Here is a 25,410-nt window from a genome sequence, read left to right as displayed (position 1 = left end):
ACTTTCTACCTTTACACACATTCCCAAACTCATCCACTAACCTTTGCAATTTTTCTTTAGAATCTCCCATAAGAACAGTATCATCAGCAAAAAGTAACTGTCAATTCCCATTTTGAATTTGATTCCCCATAATTTAATCCCATCCCTCTCCCGAACACCCTAGCATTTACTTCCTTTACAACCCCATCTATAAATATATTAAACAACCATGGTGACATTACACATCCTTGTCTAAGACCTACTTTTACTGGGAAGTAATCTCCCTCTCTTCTACACACCCTAACCTGAGCCTCACTATCCTCATAAAAACTCTTTACAGCATTTAATAACTTACTGCCTATTCCATATACTTGCAACATCTGCCACATTGCTCCTCTATCCACTATCATATGCCTTTTCTAAATCCATAAATGCAATAAAAACTTCCCTACCTTTATCTAAATACTGTTCACATATATGCTTCAATGTAAACACTTGATCTACACATCCCCTACCCACTCTGAAACCTCCTTGCTCATCCGCAATCCTACATTCTGTCTTACCTCTAATTCTTTCAATTATAACCCTATCGTACACTTTTCCTGGTATACTCAGTAAACTTATTCCTCAATAATTTTTACAGTCTCTTTTGTCCCCTTTCCCTTTATATAAAGGGACTATACATGCTCTCTGCCAATCCCTAGGTACCTTCCCCTCTTTCATACATTTATTAAACAAAAGTACCAACCACTCCAACACTATATCCCCCCCCCCTGCTTTTAACATTTCTGTCATGATCCCATCAGTTCCAGCTGCTTTACCCCCTTTCATTCTACGTAATGCCTCACGTACCTCCCCCACACTTACATTCTGCTCTTCTTCACTCCTAAAAGATGGTATACCTCCCTGACCAGTGCATGAAATTACTGCCTCTCTTTCTTCCTTAACATTTAAAAGTTCCTCAAAATATTCTCACCATCTACCTAATACCTCCATCTCCCCATCTACTAACTCCCCTACTCTGTTTTTAACTGACAAATCCATACTTTCCCTAGGCTTTCTTAACTTGCTTAACTCACTCCAAAATTTTTTCTTATTTTCATTAAAATTTCTTGACAGTGCCTCTCCCACTATCATCTGCTCTCCTTTAGCACTCTCTCACCACTCTCTTCACCTTTCTTTTACTCTCCATATACTCTGCTCTTCTTATAACACTTCTGCTTTGTAAAAACCTCTCATAAGCTACCTTTTTCTCTTTTATCACACCCTTTACATGTACTTCATCATTCCACCAATCACTCCCCTTTCCACCTGCCCCCACCCTCCTATAACCACAAACTTCTGCCCCCACATTCTAATACTGCATTTTTAAAACTATTCCAACCCTCTTCAACCCCCCCCCACTACTCATCTTTGCACTAGCCCACCTTTCTGCCAATAGTCGCTTATATCTCGCCCGAACTTCCTCCTCCCTTAGTTTATACACTTTCACTTCCTTCCTACTTGTTGTTGCCACCTTCCTCTTGTCCCATCTACCTCTTACTCTAACTGTAGCTACAACTAAATAATGATCCGATATATCAGTTGCCCCTCTATAAACATGTACATCCTGGAGCCTACCCATCAACCTTTTATCCACCAATACATAATCTAATAAACTACTTTCATTATGTGCTACATCATACCTTGTATATTTATTTATCCTCTTTTTCATAAAATATGTATTACTTATTACCAAATCTCTTTCTACACAAAGCTCAATTAAAGGCTCCCCATTTACATTTACCCCTGGCACCCAAAATTTACCTACTACTCCCTCCATAACATTTTTACCCACTTTATCATTGAAATCCCCAACCACCATTACTCTCACACTTGATTCAAAACTCCCCATGCATTCACTCAACATTTCCCAAAATCTCTCTCTCTCCTCTACACTTCTCTCTTCTCCAGGTGCATACACGCTTATTATAACCCACTTTTCACATCCAATCTTTATTTTACTCCACATAATCCTTGAATTAATACATTTATAATCCCTCTTTTCCTGCCATAGCTTATCCTTCAACATTATTGCTACTCCTCCTTTAGCTCTAACTCTATTTGAAACCCCTGACCTAATCCCATTTATTCCTCTCCATTGAAACTCTCCCACCCCCTTCAGCTTTGTTTCACTTAAAGCCAGGACATCTAGCTTCTTCTCATTCATAACATCCACAATCATTTCTTTCTTATCATTTGCACAACATTCATGCACATTCAGACTTCCCACTTTGACAATTTTCTTCTTCTTATTCTTTTTAGTAATCTTTACAGGAAAAGGGGTTACTAGCTCATTGTTCCCGGCATTTTAGTTGACTCTTACAACACGCATGGCTTACGGAGGAAAGATTCTTATTCCACTTCCCCATGGATATAAAAGGAAAAGTAATAAGACCAAGAACTATTAAGATAAAATCTAAGAAAATTCAGATGAGTGTGTATAAATAAATGTGTACATGTATGTGTAGTGTGACCTAAGTGTAAGTAGAAGTAGCAAGACATACCTTCAAAATAATTATGAAACCTTAGGAATGGCAATTTACATGACTTACTGTAGAATATTAACACTATATTCCAAAATGATGATTACTACAAATATTACTACTGTACAGTATTATCTTAGATAAAGCTACAGATAACTGCTCAACGATCAGAAAAACAAACCCTGAACAAGATGATGTAATCAATGATTTAGCACATGGCTTTTATGTACTGTACTGTATACTATTATATTCGAATAAACTACAATACTTTTCTCTTACCACCAAGATCCAAATAAAGAGGGGAAGTCACCATCATTCATTCAAAGGCTTTTTTTTTTTTTTAAACACACTGGCCATCTCCCACCGAGGTAGGGCGACCCAAAAAAAAATAACTTTCACATCATTCACACTTACTGTCTTGCCAGAGGCATGCAGATACGAAAGTTTAGATGTCACTAAACATCAATATCCAAAACCCCTTCTTTAGAGTGCAGGCACTGTACTTCCCACCTCCAGGACTCGCCTGGCTAACCGGTTTCCCTGAATCCCCTCACAAAATATTACCCTGCTCACACTCCAAAGGCTTGTCAAGTCCCAAAAAACATTCAGTCACTCCTATCTGACATGCTCACACATTCTTGCTGTATGTCCAAGCCCTCTGCACACAAAACCTCTTTTATTTTCTCCCTCCATCCTTTCCTAGGACCCCTATCCTTCCTTCCACTGCAGATTTATATGCCCTCCAAGTCATCCTATTTTGCTCCAGTCTCTCTAAATGAACAAACCACCTCAACAAACCATCGTCAGCCCTCCAAATAATACTTTTAGTAACTCCACACCTCTTAATTTCCACACTACGAATTCTCTGCATAACATTTATGGCACACACTGCCCTTAAACACATCATCTCCACTGTCCCCAGCCTCCTCCTCGCTGCAACATCCAAAACCTATGCTTCACACTCATATAAGGGTGTTGGTACCACCATACTCTCATACATTCCTTCTGTACCTCCATGGATAACATTCCTTGTCTCCATAGATACCTCAATGCACCACACCATTTTTTCCCTTCATCATTTGTATTATTAATCTCATCCTTCATATACCCATCCACAGACATGTCCACTCCCAAATATCTGAACACATTCACCTCTTCCATACTCCCTTCCTCCAATCTGGTACCCAATTTTTCCTTACCTATTTTGCCAGCTATTCAAATGACACTCCAAACTCCAACATCTCCACCCATTCAGAATTTAGGCACTGTATGTCCCACCTCCAGATCTAAGCATTTTACTTACATGACGAGGTTGGTGTTCGAACTCTCTTAGATCTGGTACGGATAGAGAAGGGACTATTGAGCAAGAGTGATCGTAGGGACATCCGAGGAAACCCTGACGATGAGTTACTACCACTACCAGCGCCTCCTCGTTCCATTGCGCTAATCGAAGGATATGTTCGGGTACGAACACTTCCAACCTGGTTACTACAGACGCCACTGTTCCCATTTCCACATGGCTCATTCATGGTGCTGTTTTCTCCAAAGAGTCCTAAAACATAATGGAAAGTCAGAATTGCTTAACTCAACAAAACTAGCAGAACATTAATTCAAAATGAGAATATACGAGTGTGAGTAAATATGATCAAAACCAACAGCAATTCAAACATTTATTACTCAATGGATAACCAAAGAGACAATGTAAAGCTAGCATTAACTTGATAAAGCAATGTACTGTACTATAAATATTCAAGATTGAAATGGTTTAAGGTTTCTTTTGACAGTGTTGTAAATTAACATTCTTCACAAAAAACATTAAACATCTTATAATACAGAATATAAATAAAAAAATAAATAAAATAAAAATAAACAAATAAATAAATACACACACACACACACACACACACTATTATAAATATAATTCTTCCTTTTACATAAATACAAGTATAGCAATGAATAGATAGTGACAAAGTTGAGCTGCAAAATTGGCTAAAAAATTATATCTGATTCAGGCCTCAATATATGCATTTTACAGTACAGTACATGCATTAGAAGACTGTAGAGGACAATGTACATGCAGCAGTGGATCACAAAATGATGAGCACACAATGAAGATTTTTATGTTTATATACAAAAGAATATACCATAGTACTGCATATAATGGTGACTGATAAATATGAGATTAATGATGACCATTATTATACTACATTTTTTATACTGTATGTACCTATACAGTATATTTGCCAGATTAAATCAACTTGTTACACTGTTATAGCTAGTCCAAAAATCTGAATCAGAAGTGTGAAAATATATTCCTTACTGGTATATAAACTCGTGAAATCATAACGAATGCAAACAAACCACGGTATGGGTGGGATTAGAACCCATGGCAAGCGAGTCATAAAACTCCAGGCCTGTATGTAAGCTTACACACTGGCCTGGAGTTTTATGACTCACTTGCCATATGTTCTAACCCCACCCATTCCATGGTTTGATACATAAACTAAATGTATTATGATTGATGTTCAATAATAACAGAAAAGCACTAAGCCCAAAAAGTTTATAGAGCTCAGAACATCTATTAAAAAGAAATATTTCACCACAAAACAGAAACAGGGAAAAATTAAGCTTGAGCCAATTCTTTTTCACTAGCACATGTACTTGTGCATCTGGATGAGAAAGAAATAGGGATCCAGTTAAATTTAAGTCTTAAAAATTGCAGGGATATTTAAGGTTGCCATTACTGTACTGTATTATGTAATGACTATAGCATACACAGTATGAAGTTTGTAATCATTCAACTTCAAATACAAATTTCTTGTCTATATATATGCTTCAATTACTTCTGCACACATCATACTCAACCTGTCATTTATTTAGGGCAGTAAATTTCACACTACTGTAACTTAATGTATTTCTGGACATTAGAATTAACAGTACTGTAAAATGTACTACAGTAGCTATTTGCTATTCTCTTCCTGCTGAGAATCTGTCTCGTGCTCAGTAGCAAGAGGATGAAGCTTCCACCATGTGTTGTACTGAATGACCCACATGGGCTTAGCACTTAACCCTTAAACGGTCCAAACAGATCGACGTTCAAATTCGTAGTGCTCCAAAAGTAGGTCTACTTTTTTTTACATATTTTCAAATATAACAAAAAAAAAATGTAGATAAAAGTTTTTTTTTACACGTTTTCAAATGTAAAACAAAAAAGATCTACATTTTTTTACATACTTTCAGATGTTGAAAAAACGTATATATACGTTTGGACCATTTAAGGGTTAAATTAAATAATTAAATATTAAGTTAAGTTTGGGTAGGGTGACATATATTAATCTATATTACCATATAATCCAAGAATAGTAGTTAAAAACGACTGATGAGTCACATCCGATGGATTGGATCATTCTGTGCTGTAAAATTCTGTCCCAATTTTATGCAGTAATATATGTGGATTGATTTGTTATACTTTATAAGCAATTTGTGTAAATAAAACAAAACTGAAATCTGATGATTCCATGGTATGATGATGATCTGACAATGCTGAGGCTTAATAAACCATACCACGGGCAGGGATTGAACTTGTGGTGTGAGTCGTAAAACTCCAGGCCAGCACTTAATGATGGGTATGAATAATAATAAATGAAGAGCAATACTGATTAGTGTTATTATCAACAATGAATAATGTATGATAGATGATGAAACATTATAAATTACCTCATACAGGTGAAACCCGATAGGGACAATGCAGATTTACAAGGACACAATTACTGATGACGTTAATGAATAATTAAGTGCTGTTTTATATACAAAAATTACAATAGCTAAGAAATGATCATTAAAAAAATAAATAACCATAAAACACGTAGCATGCCTGCGCATAAATGCACACGCCTGTGTTTATATGCACATACAACACAATGTTAACAAAATTCCTAAATGTACTCACGTAAGTAATATTATAACTAAGAGCTAAACCCACATGGGTCATACAGTATATTCCTGTAAAGCACTTACCACAAACCATTAAAAGGGCAGAGTTGCAAGAGTTACCCGAAGTGTTATATACGACCCCACACTACAGGTACAACTCTGGGGGTCAACGTGTACACCACAGTGATCAGAACCCAAGCTATGGCCTCACAGGGACTCTTTTAAACAATTATGTTGTAAGGTGACACCAGGTAGAGCAGCAGCAGTGGGGTACTTGCTGGCAACCAGAAGTAGGCCATTATGACAAATTTTCAACTCTGGCCTTGGACTATAAACCTGCCTCTCCTGCCCTTCACCCTCACACTTCTCTCAGCACATCCGTGTTTATTTCCACTCCAGGAGGTTGGCACTCCATGCTGCAGGCACCCTGGGGTGCCTCTAGGCCTCCCGCCACCAATTAACACTTCTTTTCACTTCCTATTTCAACATCTGTCACAGATACATTCCCAAGGCCAAACAAACCTTTTTCTTCCCTACCTCGTCCCCACCTCTACTTCCCAACATACCCACACTATATAATTGCCACGCCATAAACTGCTGCTCACCACAATCTTCCCACTCACATTTAATCACAAAACGAGTGTGTTTCCCCGGGAATTAATGATCTTGTATTAGTGGTTTCCATTTACGCTCTTACTTCCATCCGCCATTGCAGACACTGACTATTTTGATCTCCTTCAAATATCTCTTTCCCCTTAAACTATTAACTTTCGTGAAATTTTCTTTCCTCCTTGCAATTTATCACATAATATAAATAAAGTAATATAATTTATATACTATATAAATGCAGGATTAAATCCATCTCGATATTTCTCAAAGAGAGAGATACACGGTTTAAAATATTTTTAGATAGGTCTTATATTTTTAAATTTCATGTGGTTATTAAGAAATCCATGATTATGAAAAAGCCGTATGTAAATATAGCATATATTCATTAGCCTAAATAATTTTCTCACAAATATTTAATGGTTAGTTTGTTACGTAGGCTAAAAGGCTGTCAACTACATGAGGGTCATCAAGTCTGCACGTAACCTGTTCACTACCAGTCTAGTATACTTTAATCCTTAAAATAAAAATTAAAGTAAACTCTCAGCATATACACACGGTGTATATATCCTTGTAATACACAATCCACATTTTTTTCATTCGGGTCACTATCCAAATTTCCAAATAAATGAGATATATATAATATACAAAGATGGGTTAATATTTTATTTTTATTTTCCCATACACGTATTAAAAACCTACATTGTAAGTATTAGTTTAGTCAAGCACATTAATTACTGGGAAAGTCTGAAATCTGCCGGTACTCCCTGGAGCGCAGGCGAGAGAGACATAATCTGCACCTGGAAAATCCTTGAAGAACTGGTCCCAAATCTGCACACAGAAATCACTGCCTACGAAAGCAAAAGACTCGACAGACTGTGCAACATACCTCCAGTGGAAATCAGGAAAGCCATGAGTAAACTAAGAGAAAAGATAGTGTCAAGGGCCCAAGACTATTCAACAGCTCCTATCATACATGAGGGAATTACCAATAGATCCCTGCCCGATCACCCGGGCTGTGGTTCATTCGTCGGATTGCATGCCATCAGCAGTAACAATCTGGTTAATCAGACCCTGATCCACCGTTAGACCTGGTCTAGGACCGGGCCCCGGGGGCGTTGACAGCCAGAACAACCTCTAGGTAAACATGGGAAGGTCTATAACTGTGCGTTTCGGGATTATTCATATATATAACTACCTTCTAGAATATTTGTAAACGTACTCAGGTCACACCCAAGAGGACATGGGATCGAACCCCACACAAGGTGTCAGTTATTCAAGTTAGCCAGGTCACCACCTGGAGAAGACCCGGGCCGGGACAAGGCCGGCCAACATACTACAATACAATTACTCCAGTTAATTCTGCAGCCTGTGAGCCCTTAGTTTTACCTGCCTGTGACTGATAAAAACTTACCTGAGGTACAACAGCAGTGATAACAGAACAAATGATATTTCAATTATGGCTCGTTGCTCAGTTGGTAACGCACTCAGCTCACGCAATGAGTGTCCATGGTTCGATCCCCGGTACGGGTGAATAGATTGGGTGTGTTTTCCTACATCTGTTGTCCCTGTTCACCTAACAACAAGTAGGTACCTGGGTGTTAGCAGACTGGTATGGGTCGCATCCTGGAATACAAGATGAACCTTAAGTTGCCCGAAATGCTCTATATAACCAGAGGCTTCTATATAGTATGTTAATGATGTCAACGAGGTCTATACTTGCAGAAATAAATATTATTATTAATTATAATAATAATAATAATAATAATAATAATAATAATAATAATTATTATTATTATTATTATTATTATTATTATTATTATTATTATTATTATTATTATTATTATTATTATTAAATTCGAAACAGCCAAGGTAAATACCATTATTTTGTTGGCTTACACAATGATATAATTTCATGTAGCAATTTTCTTAATATTTGATATGAACAATTTTCTCAACATTTTTTTTAATTGATCTGTAAGTAAAATCAGAGTTCTTGCTCCGTAAACGCAGTGCCTTGATGCCTCACTGGTGGGTGTACCGGGGGTCAACGCCCCCGTGGCCCGGCCCATGACCAGGTCCCGCAGTGAATCAGGACCTGATCAACCAGGCTGTTACTGCTGGCCGCGCGCAGTCCAACACACGAACCACAACTCGGTTCGTCAGGTACTGGCCAATTACTCATTCTCCAAAACCTCTGGGGTCCCGCCTGTACGGGAGCCAGTCTCCTAACACCTACCCTGGGGCCAGTATCCTAACACCTACCCTGGGGCCAGTATCCTAACACCTACCCTGGGGCCAGTATCCTAACACCTACCCTGGGGCCAGTATCCTAACACCTACCCTGGGACCAGTATCCTAAAACCTACCCTGGGGCCAGCATCCTAACACCTACCCTGGGGTCAGTCTCCTAACACCTACTCTGGAGCCAGCATCCTAACACCTACCCTGGGGTTAGTCTCCTAACATCTACCCTGGGGCCAGTATCCTAACACCTACCCTGGGGTCAGTCTCCTAACACCTACCCTGGGGTCAGTCTCCTAACACCTACCCTGGGGCCAGTATCCTAACACCTACCCTGGGGCCAGTATCCTAACACCTACCCTGGGACCAGTATCCTAAAACCTACCCTGGGGCCAGCATCCTAACACCTACCCTGGGGTCAGTCTCCTAACACCTACTCTGGAGCCAGCATCCTAACACCTACCCTGGGGTTAGTCTCCTAACATCTACCCTGGGGCCAGTATCCTAACACCTACCCTGGGGCCAGTATCCTAACACTTACCTTGGGGCAGGATCTATTAAAAAAGACCCCATTGGAAATAAGTTACTGACTTTTCTTTGGGTTATCCTAGGTAATTTCTACACATGTGTTGCTATGTATGATAAAATATGTAACTGTATTTGCGTACCTGTACCTGAATAAACTTACTTATTCTTGAGTTATCGTGGATTATTACTTAACCTAAGGCAACCCAACGTAACCCAAACTAAAATAACCAAGCGTAATCTAACCTTTCTCCGCCAGCGGTAGATATGGGAATGGCACGCTTTCCTTTACATTAGCTACGTTATTGCTTTTGCTCGCTAAGTCTTTTTTACGCTGTGATTGTCCAGACTCGACATACGATACACAATAATAACATTATATTTGCTAGGACCTATCAAAATAACACTCTGCACAATAAGATAAGATAAAATAAGATTTCGTTCGGATTTTTAACCCCGGAGGGTTAGCCACCCAGGATAACCCAAGAAAGTCAGTGCGTCATCGAGGACTGTCTAACTTATTTCCATTGGGCTCCTTAATCTTGTCCCCCAGGATGCGACCCACACCAGTCGACTAACACCCAGGTACCTATTTGCTGCTAGGTGAACAGGACAACAGGTGTAAGGAAACGTGTTGAAATGTTTCCACCCGCCGGGAATCGAACCCGGGCCCTCCGTGTGTGAAGCGGGAGCTTTAGCCACCAGGCCACCGGGCCACATAATAATTATTTTTTTGGAGGGGGGGGGAAGAGCACGGATAGTTTTCCAGTATTTAAAAAAAATATAACGAGTTGAACCCCTGACCCTAAATTAAATATTAGTCTAAGTCACATTGATTTTAGTGGGTTATCTTTGTTTAAATCTTGGTAATGGAACATTGTACCCTCAGAACTATTGTACACATTTATGCTAAGTTTATTTAGGCACAGGTACACATAAGTACATGTGCAATTATTTTACATAGTGTAAATTATCTACTTTAACCCCAAAAAGTTAGACAAACACAGTACAATACACTGTGTACGTCAGGCCCATACAGGAGTACGCAGCACCAGTTTGGAACCCACACCTGGTCAAACACTTCGAGAAATTAGAGAAAGTGCAAAGGTTTACAACAAGGCTAGTTCCAGAGTTAAGAGAAATGTCCTACAAGTAAAGGTTTTAAGGAATTCGGTCTGACGACACTGGAGGACAGGAGGGTCAGGGGAGACATGATAACGACATACAAAATACTGCGTGGAATAGACAAGGTGGACAGAGACAGGATGTTCCAGAGATAGGAACAGAAATAATGGGTCACAATTGGAAGTTGAAGATAAGTGGATAAGTGGCGATGTGTGTGTGTATATATATATATATATATATATATATATATATATATATATATATATATATATATATATATATATATATATATATATATATGTATAGCCTTTTCCATCCTATGGAGAGGGAGCATGGACACGGGGGTCGTCCCACAGTTACTAAAAACAACAGACATAGCCCCACTCCACAAAGGGGGCAGTAAAGCAACAGCAAAGAACTACAGACCAATAGCACTAACATCCCATATCATAAAAATCTTTGAAAGGGTCCTAAGAAGCAAGATCACCACCCATCTAGAAACCCATCAGTTACACAACCCAGGGCAACATGGGTTTAGAACAGGTCGCTCCTGTCTGTCTCAACTATTGGACCACTACGACAAGGTCCTAAATGCACTAGAAGACAAAAAGAATGCAGATGTAATATATACAGACTTTGCAAAAGCCTTCGACAAGTGTGACCATGGCGTAATAGCGCACAAAATGCGTGCTAAAGGAATAACAGGAAAAGTCGGTCGATGGATCTATAATTTCCTCACTAACAGAACACAGAGAGTAGTCGTCAACAGAGTAAAGTCCGAGGCAGCTACGGTGAAAAGCTCTGTTCCACAAGGCACAGTACTCGCTCCCATCTTGTTCCTCATCCTTATATCCGACATAGACAAGGATGTCAGCCACAGCACCGTGTCTTCCTTTGCAGATGACACCCGAATCTGCATGACAGTGTCTTCCATTGCAGACACTGCAAAGCTCCAGGCAGACATCAACCAAATCTTTCAGTGGGCTGCAGAAAACAATATGAAGTTCAACGATGAGAAATTTCAATTACTCAGATATGGTAAACATGAGGAAATTAAATCTTCATCAGAGTACAAAACAAATTCTGGCCACAAAATAGAGCGAAACACCAACGTCAAAGACCTGGGAATGATCATGTCGGAGGATCTCACCTTCAAGGACCATAACATTGTATCAATCGCATCTGCTAGAAAAATGACAGGATGGATAATGAGAACCTTCAAAACTAGGGAGGCCAAGCCCATGATGACACTCTTCAGGTCACTTGTTCTATCTAGGCTGGAATATTGCTGCACACTAACAGCACCTTTCAACGCAGGTGAAATTGCCGACCTAGAAAATGTACAGAGAACCTTCACGGCGCGCATAACGGAGATAAAACACCTCAATTATTGGGAGCGCTTGAGGTTCCTAAACCTGTATTCCCTGGAACGCAGGAGGGAGAGATACATGATTATATACACCTGGAAAATCCTAGAGGGACTAGTACCGAACTTGCACACGAAAATCACTCACTACGAAAGCAAAAGACTTGGCAGACGATGCACCATCCCCCCAATGAAAAGCAGGGGTGTCACTAGCACGTTAAGAGACCATACAATAAGTGTCAGGGGCCCGAGACTGTTCAACTGCCTCCCAGCACACATAAGGGGGATTACCAACAGACCCCTGGCAGTCTTCAAGCTGGCACTGGACAAGCACCTAAAGTCAGTTCCGGATCAGCCGGGCTGTGGCTCGTACGTTGGTTTGCGTGCAGCCAGCAGCAACAGCCTGGTTGATCAGGCTCTGATCCACCAGGAGGCCTGGTCACAGACCGGGCCGCGGGGGCGTTGACCCCCGGAACTCTCTCCAGGTAAACTCCAGGTATATATATATATATATATATATATATATATATATATATATATATATATATATATATATATATATATATATATATATATATATATATGAATGATCTCATTGACTCAAATATAGTTTCTTATCATCTGTGTAAGTCATGAAACAACATGTGGTTAGAACATAAATAAGTGGAATAGTGTATAAGAGTTGGTATAAAGGTGAATAATTAAGTAAAATAAATCACTGAGTAAGACTAATTGCTAAATACAACCGTATGTCAACGAAATTAATGAGTAAAATGAGTTAGTCATTGACAAACAAGTCAAATTATTTAACTGTAAGTAAATAAGTTTATTTAGGTACAGGTGTACATAAATACAGTTACACAAATTATCATACATAATAACATAAGTGTAAAGAACTAAGGATAACCCATAAAAAAGTCAAAGTGACTTATTTTCATTGGGGTCCTTGTAATATCTTATTATTTAAACCTTAGATCTACGCAGTAAACTACACAAACGCGCCAATAACACATTAATATCCTCGAGACTGTTTTAACAATATGTATTATGTTATAGATGTAATACGAAAATAAATTTTAGCTAGTGTATTGTGAAATAAAGTGAATAAGCCGGTGGTCTCTGCGGCAGTCGACCGTCCACAATTGTTTAGCTGATGCGGTGAAAGTGCCTCCAGGAACCTGGTTCATTTTATTTTTTTGTGGTAGGTGAGTAGAAGCTGAGGTGGTGGGTGCCAGGGCCAGGTGCAGGAGGCACAGGAGAGGTGGGTGGGAGGGGGAAAATAATGAGGAGGGGAGGGGAGGCCACTGTGGCTTATCATAACTTGGGACATCATGGCGAGGATTTTAGCTGTAGAGGTTGAGCGAGGGTGTTGGCTGGCTTGTAACTAGCTCTGCTGGTTCAGATTCATCTGCTTGTTGCTTTCCGAGGTTGAGCTTGCTTGCCTGCGGCTCTGCGAGGTGTTGCTTCACTTGGCTCTAGCTCTGCAGACTCGTAGCTTGATAACGTGCACCTCGTTCCTCCTACAACCATCCCAGTGGAAATCTGACTTTTTTGTTGGGGTTATCCTAGGTCATTTATACGTACGTTAACCCGTGTATGATAATTGTACTAATGTGTACCTGTACTTAGATAAACTTTATGTGAGGGACCTATGAGAGAGGTCCTTAGGTGCCGGTGAGGGACCCTTGAGAGGTCCTTAGGTGCCGGTGAGGGACCCTTGAGAGGTCCTTAGGTGCCGGTGAGGAACCCTTGAGAGGTCCTTAGGTGCCGGTGAGGGACCCTTGAGAGGTCCTTAGGTGCCAGTGGGGGACCCTTGAGAGGTCCTTAGGTGCCAGTGGGGGACCCTTGAGAGGTCCTTAGGTGCCGGTGAGGGACCCTTGAGAGGTCCTTAGGTGCCGGTGAGGGACCCTTGAGAGGTCCTTAGGTGCCTGAGGGGGACCCTTGAGAGAGGTCCCTAGGTGCCAGTGAGGGACCCTTGAGAGGTCCTTAGGTGCCGGTGAGGGACCCTTGAGAGAGGTCCTTAGGTGCCAGAGGGGGACCCTTGAGAGAGGTCCCTAGGTGCTGGTGAGGGACCCTTGAGAGAGATCCTTAGGTGCCAGTGAGGGACCCTTGAGAGAGGTCCCTAGGTGCTGGTGAGGGACCCTTGAGAGAGGTCCCTAGGTGCCAGAGAGGGACCCATGAAAGGCCCTTAGGTGCTGGTGAGGGACCCTTGAGAGAGGTCCTTAGGTGCCAGTGAGGGACCCTTGAGAGAGGTCCTTAGGTGCCAGTGAGGGACCCTTGAGAGAGGTCCTTGGGTGCCAGATGGGGACCCTTGAGAGAGGTTCCTAGGTGCCAGAGAGGCACCCATGAAAGAGGCCCCAAGGAGTTGGTGAGGGACCCTTAATGGAGGATCTAGGTGCTGGTGAGGGACTCATGATGCAAGCAATTTAGTAAGTTTTGTTTAGATACAGGTACCCATGAGTACATTATCCTAGGATAACTCCCCCCAAAAAAGTCAGTTACTTATTTTTATTGGGGAGTTTTTCTTCCCTTCCATTGATCATCCCTGACAGCCTCCCATTCCATCAGTTGCTGTGACCCCATACAAAGACCCTAGTGGAAATAAGGAACTTTGACAATGTTTTGGGGGTTATCCTTGGTAATTTGCACATATTTTTGATAATTGTAGTCTTCTAAATTTGACTGTATTTTGTGTATGTGGACCAAAGTAAACTTACATATATACTTTGTGCTTTCCAGGTATACTCCAGGCATATAGTAAGGCCATGGTTACCAACTGCTACTAGGTGGAATAAAACTGCTAAATTTCTAAATTAATGTACAGTGTATTATAGAACTTTTTTTTCCTCTCAGGTTGGGCTTAATCCACGGTGCACATCAGTGGTGAAAGAAAGCGACGGTGTTCGTCAACTGAAGACGACACCATGGAGCCGTCTAACAAGAAACAACATCAACACAAACAAGATGTAGGAACTTCAACTAAAAAGAAGAAGGATAGAGAAAACAGTATGTCTGTGTTGCACAGGTTTATTGCCTTTTTCATTAAAAATTACGGCATTAAATACTAGATATTGAAAAAAATACAATTTGGGAAACTTGTGTAAATTAAAGTACATATTTTTTTTTAATTAGCTATTTCTCACTGAAGCAGGGTGATCTGACAAAGAAGAAAATACTTTCACTGTCACTCATTCAGTCACTCTTGCCAAAAGGGCACCAACATCACAGTTCAGATGACCCTCCATACTGCAAAATCCCCACCACTCCTTCAAGGTGCAGGCACTGTACATCCCACCTCCAAGACTAGTCCAGCTAATCAGTTTCACTAAATCCCTTTATAAAATGTTACCTTGCTGGCTCTCCAACATCATGTGAAATTACAAAAACTATTTGGCTGCAATTGCTCGTATCTAACATATGCAAGTGGGACATTTTTATATACAGTACAGTGGAGCCCCGGTTAACGATATTTTTTCAATCCAGAAGTATGTTCAGGTGCCAGTACTGACCGAATTTGTTCCCATAAGGAATATTGTGAAGTAGATTAGTCCATTTCAGACCCCCAAACATACACGTACAAACGCACTTACATAAATACACTTACATAATTGGTCGCATTCGGAGGTGATCGTTATGCGGGGGTCCACTGTATATTGCTAGGTAATGTATGTATGATGCACTTTTAGTCAGAGAACTAGAACTTTAATTATAATATTACGCCAAATGACTTCGAACATGCGATAAATGACATGCCCATGCACTCTGCCCCAGGGCCAGACTCATGGAACTCCGTGTTCATCAAGAACTGCAAGAAGCCCCTATCATGAGCCTTTTCCATCCTATGGAGAGAGAGCATGGACATGGGGGTCGTCCCACAGTTACTAAAAACAACAGACATAGCCCCACTCCACAAAGGGGGCAGTAAAGCAACAGCAAAGAACTACAGACCGATAGCACTAACATCCCATATCATAAAAATCTTTGAAAGGGTCCTAAGAAGCAAGATCACCACCCATCTAGAAACCCATCAGTTACACAACCCAGGGCAACATGGGTTTCGAACAGGTCGCTCCTGTCTGTCTCAACTATTGGATCACTATGACAAGGTCCTAGATGCACTAGAAGACAAAAAGAATGCAGATGTAATATATACAGACTTTGCAAAAGCCTTCGACAAGTGTGACCATGACGTAATAGTGCACAAAATGCGTGCTAAAGGAATAACAGGAAAAGTCGGTCGATGGATCTATAATTTCCTCACTAACAGAACACAGAGAGTAGTCGTCAACAGAGTAAAGTCTGAGGCAGCAACGGTGAAAAGCTCTGTTCCACAAGGCACAGTACTCACTCCCATCTTGTTCCTCATCCTCATATCCAACATAGACAAGGATGTCAGCCACAGCACCGTGTCTTCCTTTGCAGATGATACCCGAATCTGCATGACAGTGTCTTCCATTGCAGACACTGCAAGGCTCCAGGCGGACATCAACCAAATCTTTCAGTGGGCTGCAGAAAACAATATGAAGTTCAACGATGAGAAATTTCAATTACTCAGATATGGTAAACACGAGGAAATTAATCTTCATCAGAGTACAAAACAAATTCTGGCCACAAAATAGAGCGAAACACCAACGTCAAAGACCTGGGAGTGATCATGTCGGAGGATCTCACCTTCAAGGACCATAACGTTGTATCAATCGCATCTGCTAGAAAAATGACAGGATGGATAATGAGAACCTTCAAAACTATTGGGCCGTGCGGACATGCTGCGCAGTAGCTCTTGATTGAGTTGGCTTTTGTGCAGTGGTGACGTGTACTTAGCTCTGTGAAGACCTGTTTGCGCGCTCTCTACGAATTGAAGCAAGATGCCCTCCATTGAGCAACTTTACCAACAGCTTAAGGAAGAATTGAGGATGGCGAAGATGGAGATTTGGCGACTGACCGAGGAAAACAAGAAGATTCGTAGTAGTCCTCCTGTTTTGAGTCCTCAGGTCAAGAAGGGAAACTGGTCAGTGGCTGGACAGCAGGGAACGAAGTTGATGATCAAGAAGACGAATGGAAAGGTAGAAACGATGAAGAAGAAAGAGACCACCGTGGAAACTGTTGTGGAAACATCTAATACATTCTCAGTGCTACCCGACGAATGTGAGTCGACTACTGGGAACGTTACGACGAAAGACATTAAGGAAGGTAAGAATATTGTTGTTGTTGGGGATAGCCAAGTTAGGTGTATGGATAGGGCGTTCTGATTGAAGGACAGGAGTAGGAGACAGAGAGTTTGCTTTCCTGGGGCTGGGATGGAGGATATTGTTAGCCGTCTGGATGACATCATGAGAGGTAATGGGAGCAATCCTAATATCTGTCTCAGTGCTGGAGGCAACGATGTTGGCAGACGTAGGAGTGAAGACCTGATTAGCAGGTATAGGTCAGCAATAGAAATAATTAGGAGTAAGGGTGGGAACCCTGTCATATGTGGTATTTTGCCAAGGAGAGGAGTTGGAAATGAATGGTTGTCCAGGGCAATTGGTGTCAATTGCTGGCTGGACAAATACTGTAAGGAAAATGCAGTAACATTCATTGACAACTGGGACCTCTTCTATGGCAGAAATGACGTGTATGCCAGGGATGGGGTTCACTTATCTAGGTCTGGGGTGGTAGCACTGGCAACTGCAGTGGAGGGAGCAGTTAGGACTTTAAACTAGGAATAGTTAGTGGTATGGGTTTTGGCAGGAAAACAGTGAAGTCCCAGTGTAGTAATATTACGAGTTCTAGGGGAACTAGTAATAAGCAGAACGAGGTAGATATTGAAAAGCCAGGGACTTTGGGTGATAAGGACAGTAATAGGTTTAGTAGAAAAACAGAAATGAGCAGGAAGGGTAAAGAGAAAGGAGAGTCTTTCAATGTTTATTATGCTAATTGCCGTAGTGCTAGGAATAAGATGGACGAGTTGAGATTAGTTGCTAGTGCAGGTAACGTTGATGTATTTGCCTTAACTGAGACATGGTTTAATTAAAAAAGTCGGGACATGCCTGCGGAATGTCATATTCAGGGCTTTAAATTGTTCCAAGTAGATAGAAGTATCGGGAAGGGGGGTGGGGTGGCATTGTATGTCCGAGATCGCTTGAACTGTTGCATAAAAACGGGTATTAAGTCTGAAGTAACACATACAGAGTCTGGATAGAATTTTCAGAGGGGCATGAAAAACTGATTTTAGGAGTGATATACCGTCCCCCAAACTTAGGAACCAAGGGAGACTACTATGGGAGGAAATTGTTAAGGCCACAAGGCACGATAATGTAGTAATTCTAGGAGACTTAACTTTAGTCATATTGATTGGAATTTCTTGACTGGGAATTTAGAATCATACGACTTCTTAGAAGTAGTTCAGGATTGTTTTTTGAAGCAGTTTGTGACAGAACCTACAAGGGGAAATAACCTGCTTGACTTAGTTATGGCAAACAATGAATCCCTTGTTAATAATTTAGAAATTTCAGAGGAACTGGGGGCTAGCGACCACAAATCAATTACATTTAGCATTGAATGGAAGTACGATAGTAGCGATAACTCGGTAACAGTCCCAGATTTTCGCTTAGGAGATTACGATGGGCTTAGAGAACACTAATCTGTTGACTGGGGTAACGAAGAGAGCTATCAATATGACAGTTTTCTGAACACTATACATGCTGCTCCTAGAACGTTTATCCCATATAAAGAAATTAGATCAAATAGAAATGACCCAAAATGAATGAATAATAGGCTCAAATATCTACTAGGGCATAAGAAAGGAATTTATAGGCGTATCAAAAGAGGTGAGGGTCATCTTATGAATCAGTATATTGACATTAAGAGGGACATTAAAAAGGGGATAAGAAAAGCTAAAAGGGACTATGAAATTAAAGTTGCTAGGGATTCTAAAACTAACCCAAAAAGTTTTTTCCAGGTCTATAGAACAAAAGTTAAGAGATAAGATAGGTCCCCTTAAAAATAACTACGGGCACCTTACTGACAAAGAGAATGAAATGTGCTCGATTTTAAATAATTATTTTCTCTTAGTTTTTACACAGGAAGACACTAACAATATTCCAGTAATTAATTTTTATAGTGGGCTAGAAGAAGATAAATTATGTAACATCACAGTCACTAGTGAAATGGTTGTGAAGCAGATAGACAGACTGAAGCAAAATAAGTCGCCGGGTCCTGATGAGGTTTTTTCAAGGGTTCTTAAGGAATGCAAAATGGAACTCTGTGAACCATTAACTAATATTTTTAGTTTATCTCTTCAAACAGGTGTAGTGTCTGATATGTGGAAGATGGCTAATGTAATTCCTATTTTTAAAACAGGGGACAAGTTGTTACCGTCAAATTACCGCCCAATAAGCCTGACCTCAATTGTAGGCAAATTACTAGTCAATTATAACTGAGATTATAAATAGCCATCTCGATAAGCATAGCTTGATTAATGATACTCAGGTCTTGTCTAACTAATTTATTAACTTTCTTCAGTAAAGCTTTTGAGGCTGTTGACCACGATGAAGAATTTGATATTATTTACTTAGATTTTAGTAAGGCTTTTGATAGAGTTCCGCACCATAGACTGTTAAAGAAAATGGCAGCTCATGGCATTGGGGGAAAAGTGCTCTCGTGGATCGAGTCATGGCTCACTGACAGGAAGCAGAGAGTGTCCATAAATGGGGTTAAATCCGAGTGGGGATCAGTAACAAGTGGCGTTCCACAGGGATCAGTCTTGGGCCCGTTGTTGTTTATAATATATATCAATGATCTTGATGAGGGAATTACTAGTGATATGAGCAGATTCGCCGATGACACAAAGATAGGTAGGATAATTGATTCAAACATAGATGTTATGGAACTTCAGGAGGATTTAAACAAGCTCTATTCTTGGTCAGAAAAGTGGCAGATGCAGTTCAGTGTAGATAAATGCAAGGTTCTGAAGCTTGGGAGTGCCCATAACCCTAGTACTTATAAGTTAAATGATGTAGAACTTAGCCATACAGATTGCGAAAAGGACTTGGGGGTTATGGTGAACAGCAACCTTAAACCAAGACAGCAATGCCTAAGCGTACGTAATAAGGCAAATAGATTACTGGGATTTATATCAAGAAGTGTAAGCAACAGAAGTCCAGAGGTCATACTGCAGCTTTATACATCATTAGTAAGGCCTCACCTAGATTATGCAGCTCAGTTCTGGTCTCCATATTACAGAATGGACATAAATTCGTTAGAAAACATTCAGCGTAGGATGACTGAAATAATACATAGCATTAGAAATCTTCCTTATGAAGAAAGATTGAAGACTCTTAAGTTACATTCACTTGTTAGACGAAGAATGAGGGGAGACCTGATCGAAATGTATAAGTGGAAGATAGGTATTAATAAAGGGGATATTAATAAGGTCTTGAGGATGTCTCTCCAAGAGAGAACCCGCAGTAATGGATTTAAATTAGATAAGTTTAGATTTAGAAAGGACATAGGAAAGTACAGTGGACCCCCGGTTAACGAACTTTTTTCATTCCAGTAGTATGTTCAGGTGCCAGTACTGACCGAATTTTTTCCCATAAGGAATATTGTGAAGTAGATTAGTCCATTTCAGACCCCCAAACATACACGTACAAACGCACTTACATAAATACACTTACATAATTGGTCGCATTCGGAGGTAATCGTTATGCGGGGGTCCACTGTATTGGTTTGGAAATAGGGTAGTTGATGAGTGGAACAGTCTACCTAGTTGGGTTATTGAGGCTGGGACTTTGGGTAGTTTCAAATTTAGGTTGGATAAGTACAGTAGTAGATTGGTAGACAGCAACCACCCAGGGAGGTACTACCGTCCTGCCAAGTGAGTGTAAAACGAAAGCCTGTAATTGTTTTACATGATGGTAGGATTGCTGGTGTCTTTTGTCTGTCTCATAAATATGCAAGATTACAGGCATGTCTTGCTACTTCTACTTACACTTAGGCCACACTACACATTCATGTACACGTTTATTTATACACACTCATCTGAGTTTTCTTTGATTTTATCTTAATAGTTCTTGGTCTTATTACTTTTCCTTTTATATCCATGGGGAAGTGGAATAAGAATCTTTCCTCCGTAAGCCATGCGTGTTGTAAAAGTCAACTAAAATGCCGGGAAGAATGGGCTAGTAACCCCATTTCCTGTAAAGATTACTAAAAAGAATAAGAAGAAGAAAATTGTCAAAGTGGGAAGTCTGAATGTGCGTGGATGTTGTGCAAATGATAAAGAGATGATTGTGTATGTTATGAATGAGAAGAAACTGGATGTCCTGGCTTTAAGTGAAACAAAGCTGAAGGGTGTGGGAGAGTTTCAATGGAGAGGAATAAATGGGATTAGGTCAGGGGTTTCAAATAGAGTTAGAGCTAAAGAAGGAGTAGCAATATTGTTGAAGGATAAGCTATGGCAGGAAAAGAGGGACTACAAATGTATAAATTCAAGGATTATGTGGAGTAAAATAAAGATTGGACGTAAAAAGTGGGTTATAGTAAGCGTGTATGCACCTAGAGAAGAGAAAAGTGTAGAGGAGAGAGTGAGATTCTGGGAAATGTTGAGTGAATGTGTGGGGAGTTTTGAATCAAGTGTGAGAGTAGTGGTGGTTGGGGATTTCAATGCTAAAGTGGGTAAAAATGTTAGGGAGGGAGTAGTAGGTAAATTTGGGGTGCCAGGGGTAAATGTAAATGGGGAGCCTTTAATTGAGCTATGTGTAGAAAGAAATTTGGTAATAAGTAATACATATTTTATGAAAAAGAGGATAAATAAATATACAAGGTATGATGTAACACAAAATGAAAGTAGTTTGTTAGATTATGTATTGGTGGATAAAAGGTTGATGGGTACGCTCCAGGATGTACATGTTTATAGAGGGGCAACTGATATATCGGATCATTATTTAGTTGTAGCTACAGTTAGAGTAAGAGGTAGATGGGAAAAGAGGAAGGTGGCAACAACAAGTAAGAGAGAGGTGAAAGTGTATAAACTAAGGGAGGAGGAAGTTCGGGAGAGATACAAGCGACTATTGGCAGAAAGGTGGGCTAGTGCAAAGATGAGTAGTGGGGGGGTTGAGGAGGGTTGGAATAGTTTTAAAAATGCAGTATTAGAATGTGGGGCAGAAGTTTGTGGTTATAGGAGGGTGGGGGCAGGAGGAAAGAGGAGTGATTGGTGGAATGATGAAGTAAAGGGTGTGATAAAAAAGAAAAAGGTAGCTTATGAGAGGTTTTTACAAAGCAGAAGTGTTATAAGAAGAGCAGAGTATATGGAGAGTAAAAGAAAGGTGAAGAGAGTGGTGAGAGAGTGCAAAAGGAGAGAAGATGATAGAGTGGGAGAGGCACTGTCAAGAAATTTTAATGAAAATAAGAAAAAATTTTGGAGTGAGTTAAACAAGTTAAGAAAGCCTAGGGAAAGTATGGATTTGTCAGTTAAAAACAGAGTAGGGGAGTTAGTAGATGGGGAGAGGGAGGTATTAGGTAGATGGCGAGAATATTTTGAGGAACTTTTAAATGTTGAGGAAGAAAGGGAGGCGGTAATTTCATGCACTGGCCAGGGAGGTATACCATCTTTTAGGAGCGAAGAAGAGCAGAATGTAAGTGTGGTGGAGGTACGTGAGGCATTACGTAGAATGAAAGGGGGTAAAGCAGCTGGAACTGATGGGATCATGACAGAAATGTTAAAAGCAGGGGGGATATAGTGTTGGAGTGGTTGGTACTTTTATTTAATAAATGTATGAAAGAGGGGAAGGTACCTAGGGATTGGCAGAGAGCATGTATAGTCCCTTTATATAAAGGGAAAGGGGACAAAAGAGAATGTAAAAATTATAGAGGAATAAGTTTACTGAGTATACCAGGAAAAGTATACAGTAGGGTTATAATTGAAAGAATTAGAGGTAAGACAGAATGTAGGATTGCGGATGAGCAGGGAGGCTTCAGAGTGGGTAGGGGATGTGTAGATCAAGTGTTTACATTGAAGCATATATGTGAACAGTATTTAGATAAAGGTAGGGAAGTTTTTATTGCATTTATGGATTTAGAAAAGGCATATGATAGAGTGGATAGAGGAGCAATGTGGCAGATGTTGCAAGTATATGGAATAGGTGGTAAGTTACTAAATGCTGTAAAGAGCTTTTATGAGGATAGCGAGGCTCAGGTTAGGGTGTGTAGAAGAGAGGGAGAATACTTCCCGGTAAAAGTAAGTCTTAGACAGGGATGTGTAATGTCACCATGGTTGTTTAATATATTTATAGATGGGGTTGTAAAAGAAGTAAATGCTAGGGTGTTCGGGAGAGGGGTGGGATTAAATTATGAGGAATCAAATTCAAAATGGGAATTGACACAGTTACTTTTTGCTGATGATACTGTGCTTATGGGAGATTCTAAAGAAAAATTACAAAGGCTAGTGGATGAGTTTGAGAATGTGTGTAAAGGTAGAAAGTTGAAAGTGAACATAGAAAAGAGTAAGGTGATGAGGGTATCAAATGATTTAGATAAAGAAAAATTGGATATCAAATTGTGGAGGAGGAGTATGGAAGAAGTGAATGTTTTCAGATACTTGGGAGTTGACGTGTCGGCGGATGGATTTATGAAGGATGAGGTTAATCATAGAATTGATGAGGGAAAAAAGGTGAGTGGTGCGTTGAGGTATATGTGGAGTCAAAAAACGTTACCTATGGAGACAAAGAAGGGAATGTATGAAAGTATAGTAGTACCAACACTCTTATATGGATGTGAAGCTTGGGTGGTAAATGCAGCAGCAAGGAAACGGTTGGAGGCAGTGGAGATTTCCTGTCTAAGGGCAATGTGTGGTGTAAATATTATGCAGAAAATTCGGAGTGTGGAAATTAGGAGGTGTGGGGTTAATAAAAGCATTAGTCAGAGGGCAGAAGAGGGGTTGTTGAGGTGGTTTGGTCATTTAGAGAGAATGGATCAAAGTAGAATGACATGGAAAGCATATAAATCTATAGGGGAAGGAAGGAGGGGTAGGGGTCGTCCTCGAAAGGGTTGGAAAGAGGGGGTAAAGGAGATTTTGTGGGCGAGGGGCTTGGATTTCTAGCAAGCGTGCATGAGCGTGTTAGATAGGAGTGAATGGAGACGAATGATACTTGGGACCTGACGATCTGTTGGAGTGTGAGCAGGGTAATATTTAGTGAAGGGATTCAGGGAAACCGGTTATTTTCATATAGTCGGACTTGAGTCCTGGAAATGGGAAGTACAATGCCTGCACTTTAAAGGAGGGGTTTGGGATATTGACAATTTGGAGGGATATGTTGTGTATCTTTATACGTATATGCTTCTAAACTGTTGTATTCTGAGCACCTCTGCAAAAGCAGTGATAATGTGCGAGTGTGGTGAAAGTGTTGAATGATGATGAATGTATTTTCTTTTTGGGGATTTTCTTTCTTTTTTGGGTCACCCTGCCTCGGTGGGAGATGGCCGACTTGTTGGAAAAAAAAAAGTACATGAGTGGGAGGGGTTGGATTTGAGTGGGACTTTCACATCAGAGCTTATTTCTTGGGTGGCATTCAAAATTGGGTTGGGCAAATGTTTTGTTAGTGGGATGAATTGTAAAGGACCTTCCTAGTATGGGCCAACAGGCCTCCTGCAGTGTTCCTCCTTTCTTATGTTCTTATGATGACACTCTTCAGGTCACTTGTTCTATCTAGGCTGGAATATTGCTGCACACTAACAGCACCTTTCAAGGCAGGTAAAATTGCTGACCTAGAAAATGTACAGAGAACCTTCACGGCGCGCATAACGGAGATAAAACACCTCAATTACTGGGAGCGCTTGAGGTTCCTAAACCTGTATTCGCTGGAACGCAGGCGGGAGAGATACATGATTATATACACCTGGAAAATCCTAGAGGGACTAGTACCGAACTTGCACACGAAAATCACTCGCTACGAAAGCAAAAGACTTGGCAGACGATGCAACATCCCCCCAATGAAAAGCAGGGGTGTCACTATCACGTTAAGAGACCATACAATAAGTGTCAGGGGCCCGAGACTGTTCAACTGCCTCCCAGCATACATAAGGGGGATTACCAACAGACCCCTGGCAGTCTTCAAGCTGGCACTGGAC

At 40.5% G+C, this 25,410-nt stretch overlaps 2 protein-coding genes across 8 annotated transcripts in view; one reads left to right on the top strand and one right to left on the bottom strand.

Moving 5' to 3' along the window:
- Nucleotides 1-7,178, bottom strand: part of LOC128695383 (E3 ubiquitin-protein ligase RNF19B) — a 58,269-nt gene extending 51,091 nt beyond the window's left edge. Inside the window, exons 1-2 of one of the 2 annotated variants that reach the window (XM_070095488.1) lie at nucleotides 7,061-7,178; nucleotides 3,808-4,056 (exon numbers count right to left, since the gene is read on the bottom strand). In XM_070095488.1, coding sequence (XP_069951589.1) covers nucleotides 3,808-4,033 — 226 coding nt within the window. In that variant the 5' untranslated portion in view covers nucleotides 4,034-4,056; nucleotides 7,061-7,178. Of the gene's footprint in view, nucleotides 1-3,807; nucleotides 4,057-6,521; nucleotides 6,662-7,060 lie in introns of those variants that run through there. The other variant, XM_070095487.1, reaches the window with a different exon arrangement.
- A 6,209-nt stretch (nucleotides 7,179-13,387) lies between these two features.
- Nucleotides 13,388-25,410, top strand: part of LOC128695255 (ubiquitin carboxyl-terminal hydrolase 19) — a 77,138-nt gene continuing 65,115 nt past the window's right edge. For 3 of the 6 annotated variants that reach the window (XM_070095484.1, XM_070095483.1, XM_070095481.1), the window contains exons 1-2: nucleotides 13,388-13,508; nucleotides 15,157-15,309. In XM_070095484.1, coding sequence (XP_069951585.1) covers nucleotides 15,228-15,309 — 82 coding nt within the window. In that variant the 5' untranslated portion in view covers nucleotides 13,388-13,508; nucleotides 15,157-15,227. Of the gene's footprint in view, nucleotides 13,509-13,636; nucleotides 13,884-14,922; nucleotides 14,942-15,156; nucleotides 15,310-25,410 lie in introns of those variants that run through there. The other 3 variants (XM_070095482.1, XM_070095485.1, XM_070095486.1) reach the window with 3 other exon arrangements.

Source organism: Cherax quadricarinatus, chromosome 50 (genome assembly GCF_038502225.1).
Source record: "Cherax quadricarinatus isolate ZL_2023a chromosome 50, ASM3850222v1, whole genome shotgun sequence".
Classification (NCBI taxonomy): Eukaryota; Metazoa; Arthropoda; class Malacostraca; order Decapoda; family Parastacidae; genus Cherax; species Cherax quadricarinatus.
This window is presented reverse-complemented; position numbering and strand designations above follow the sequence as displayed.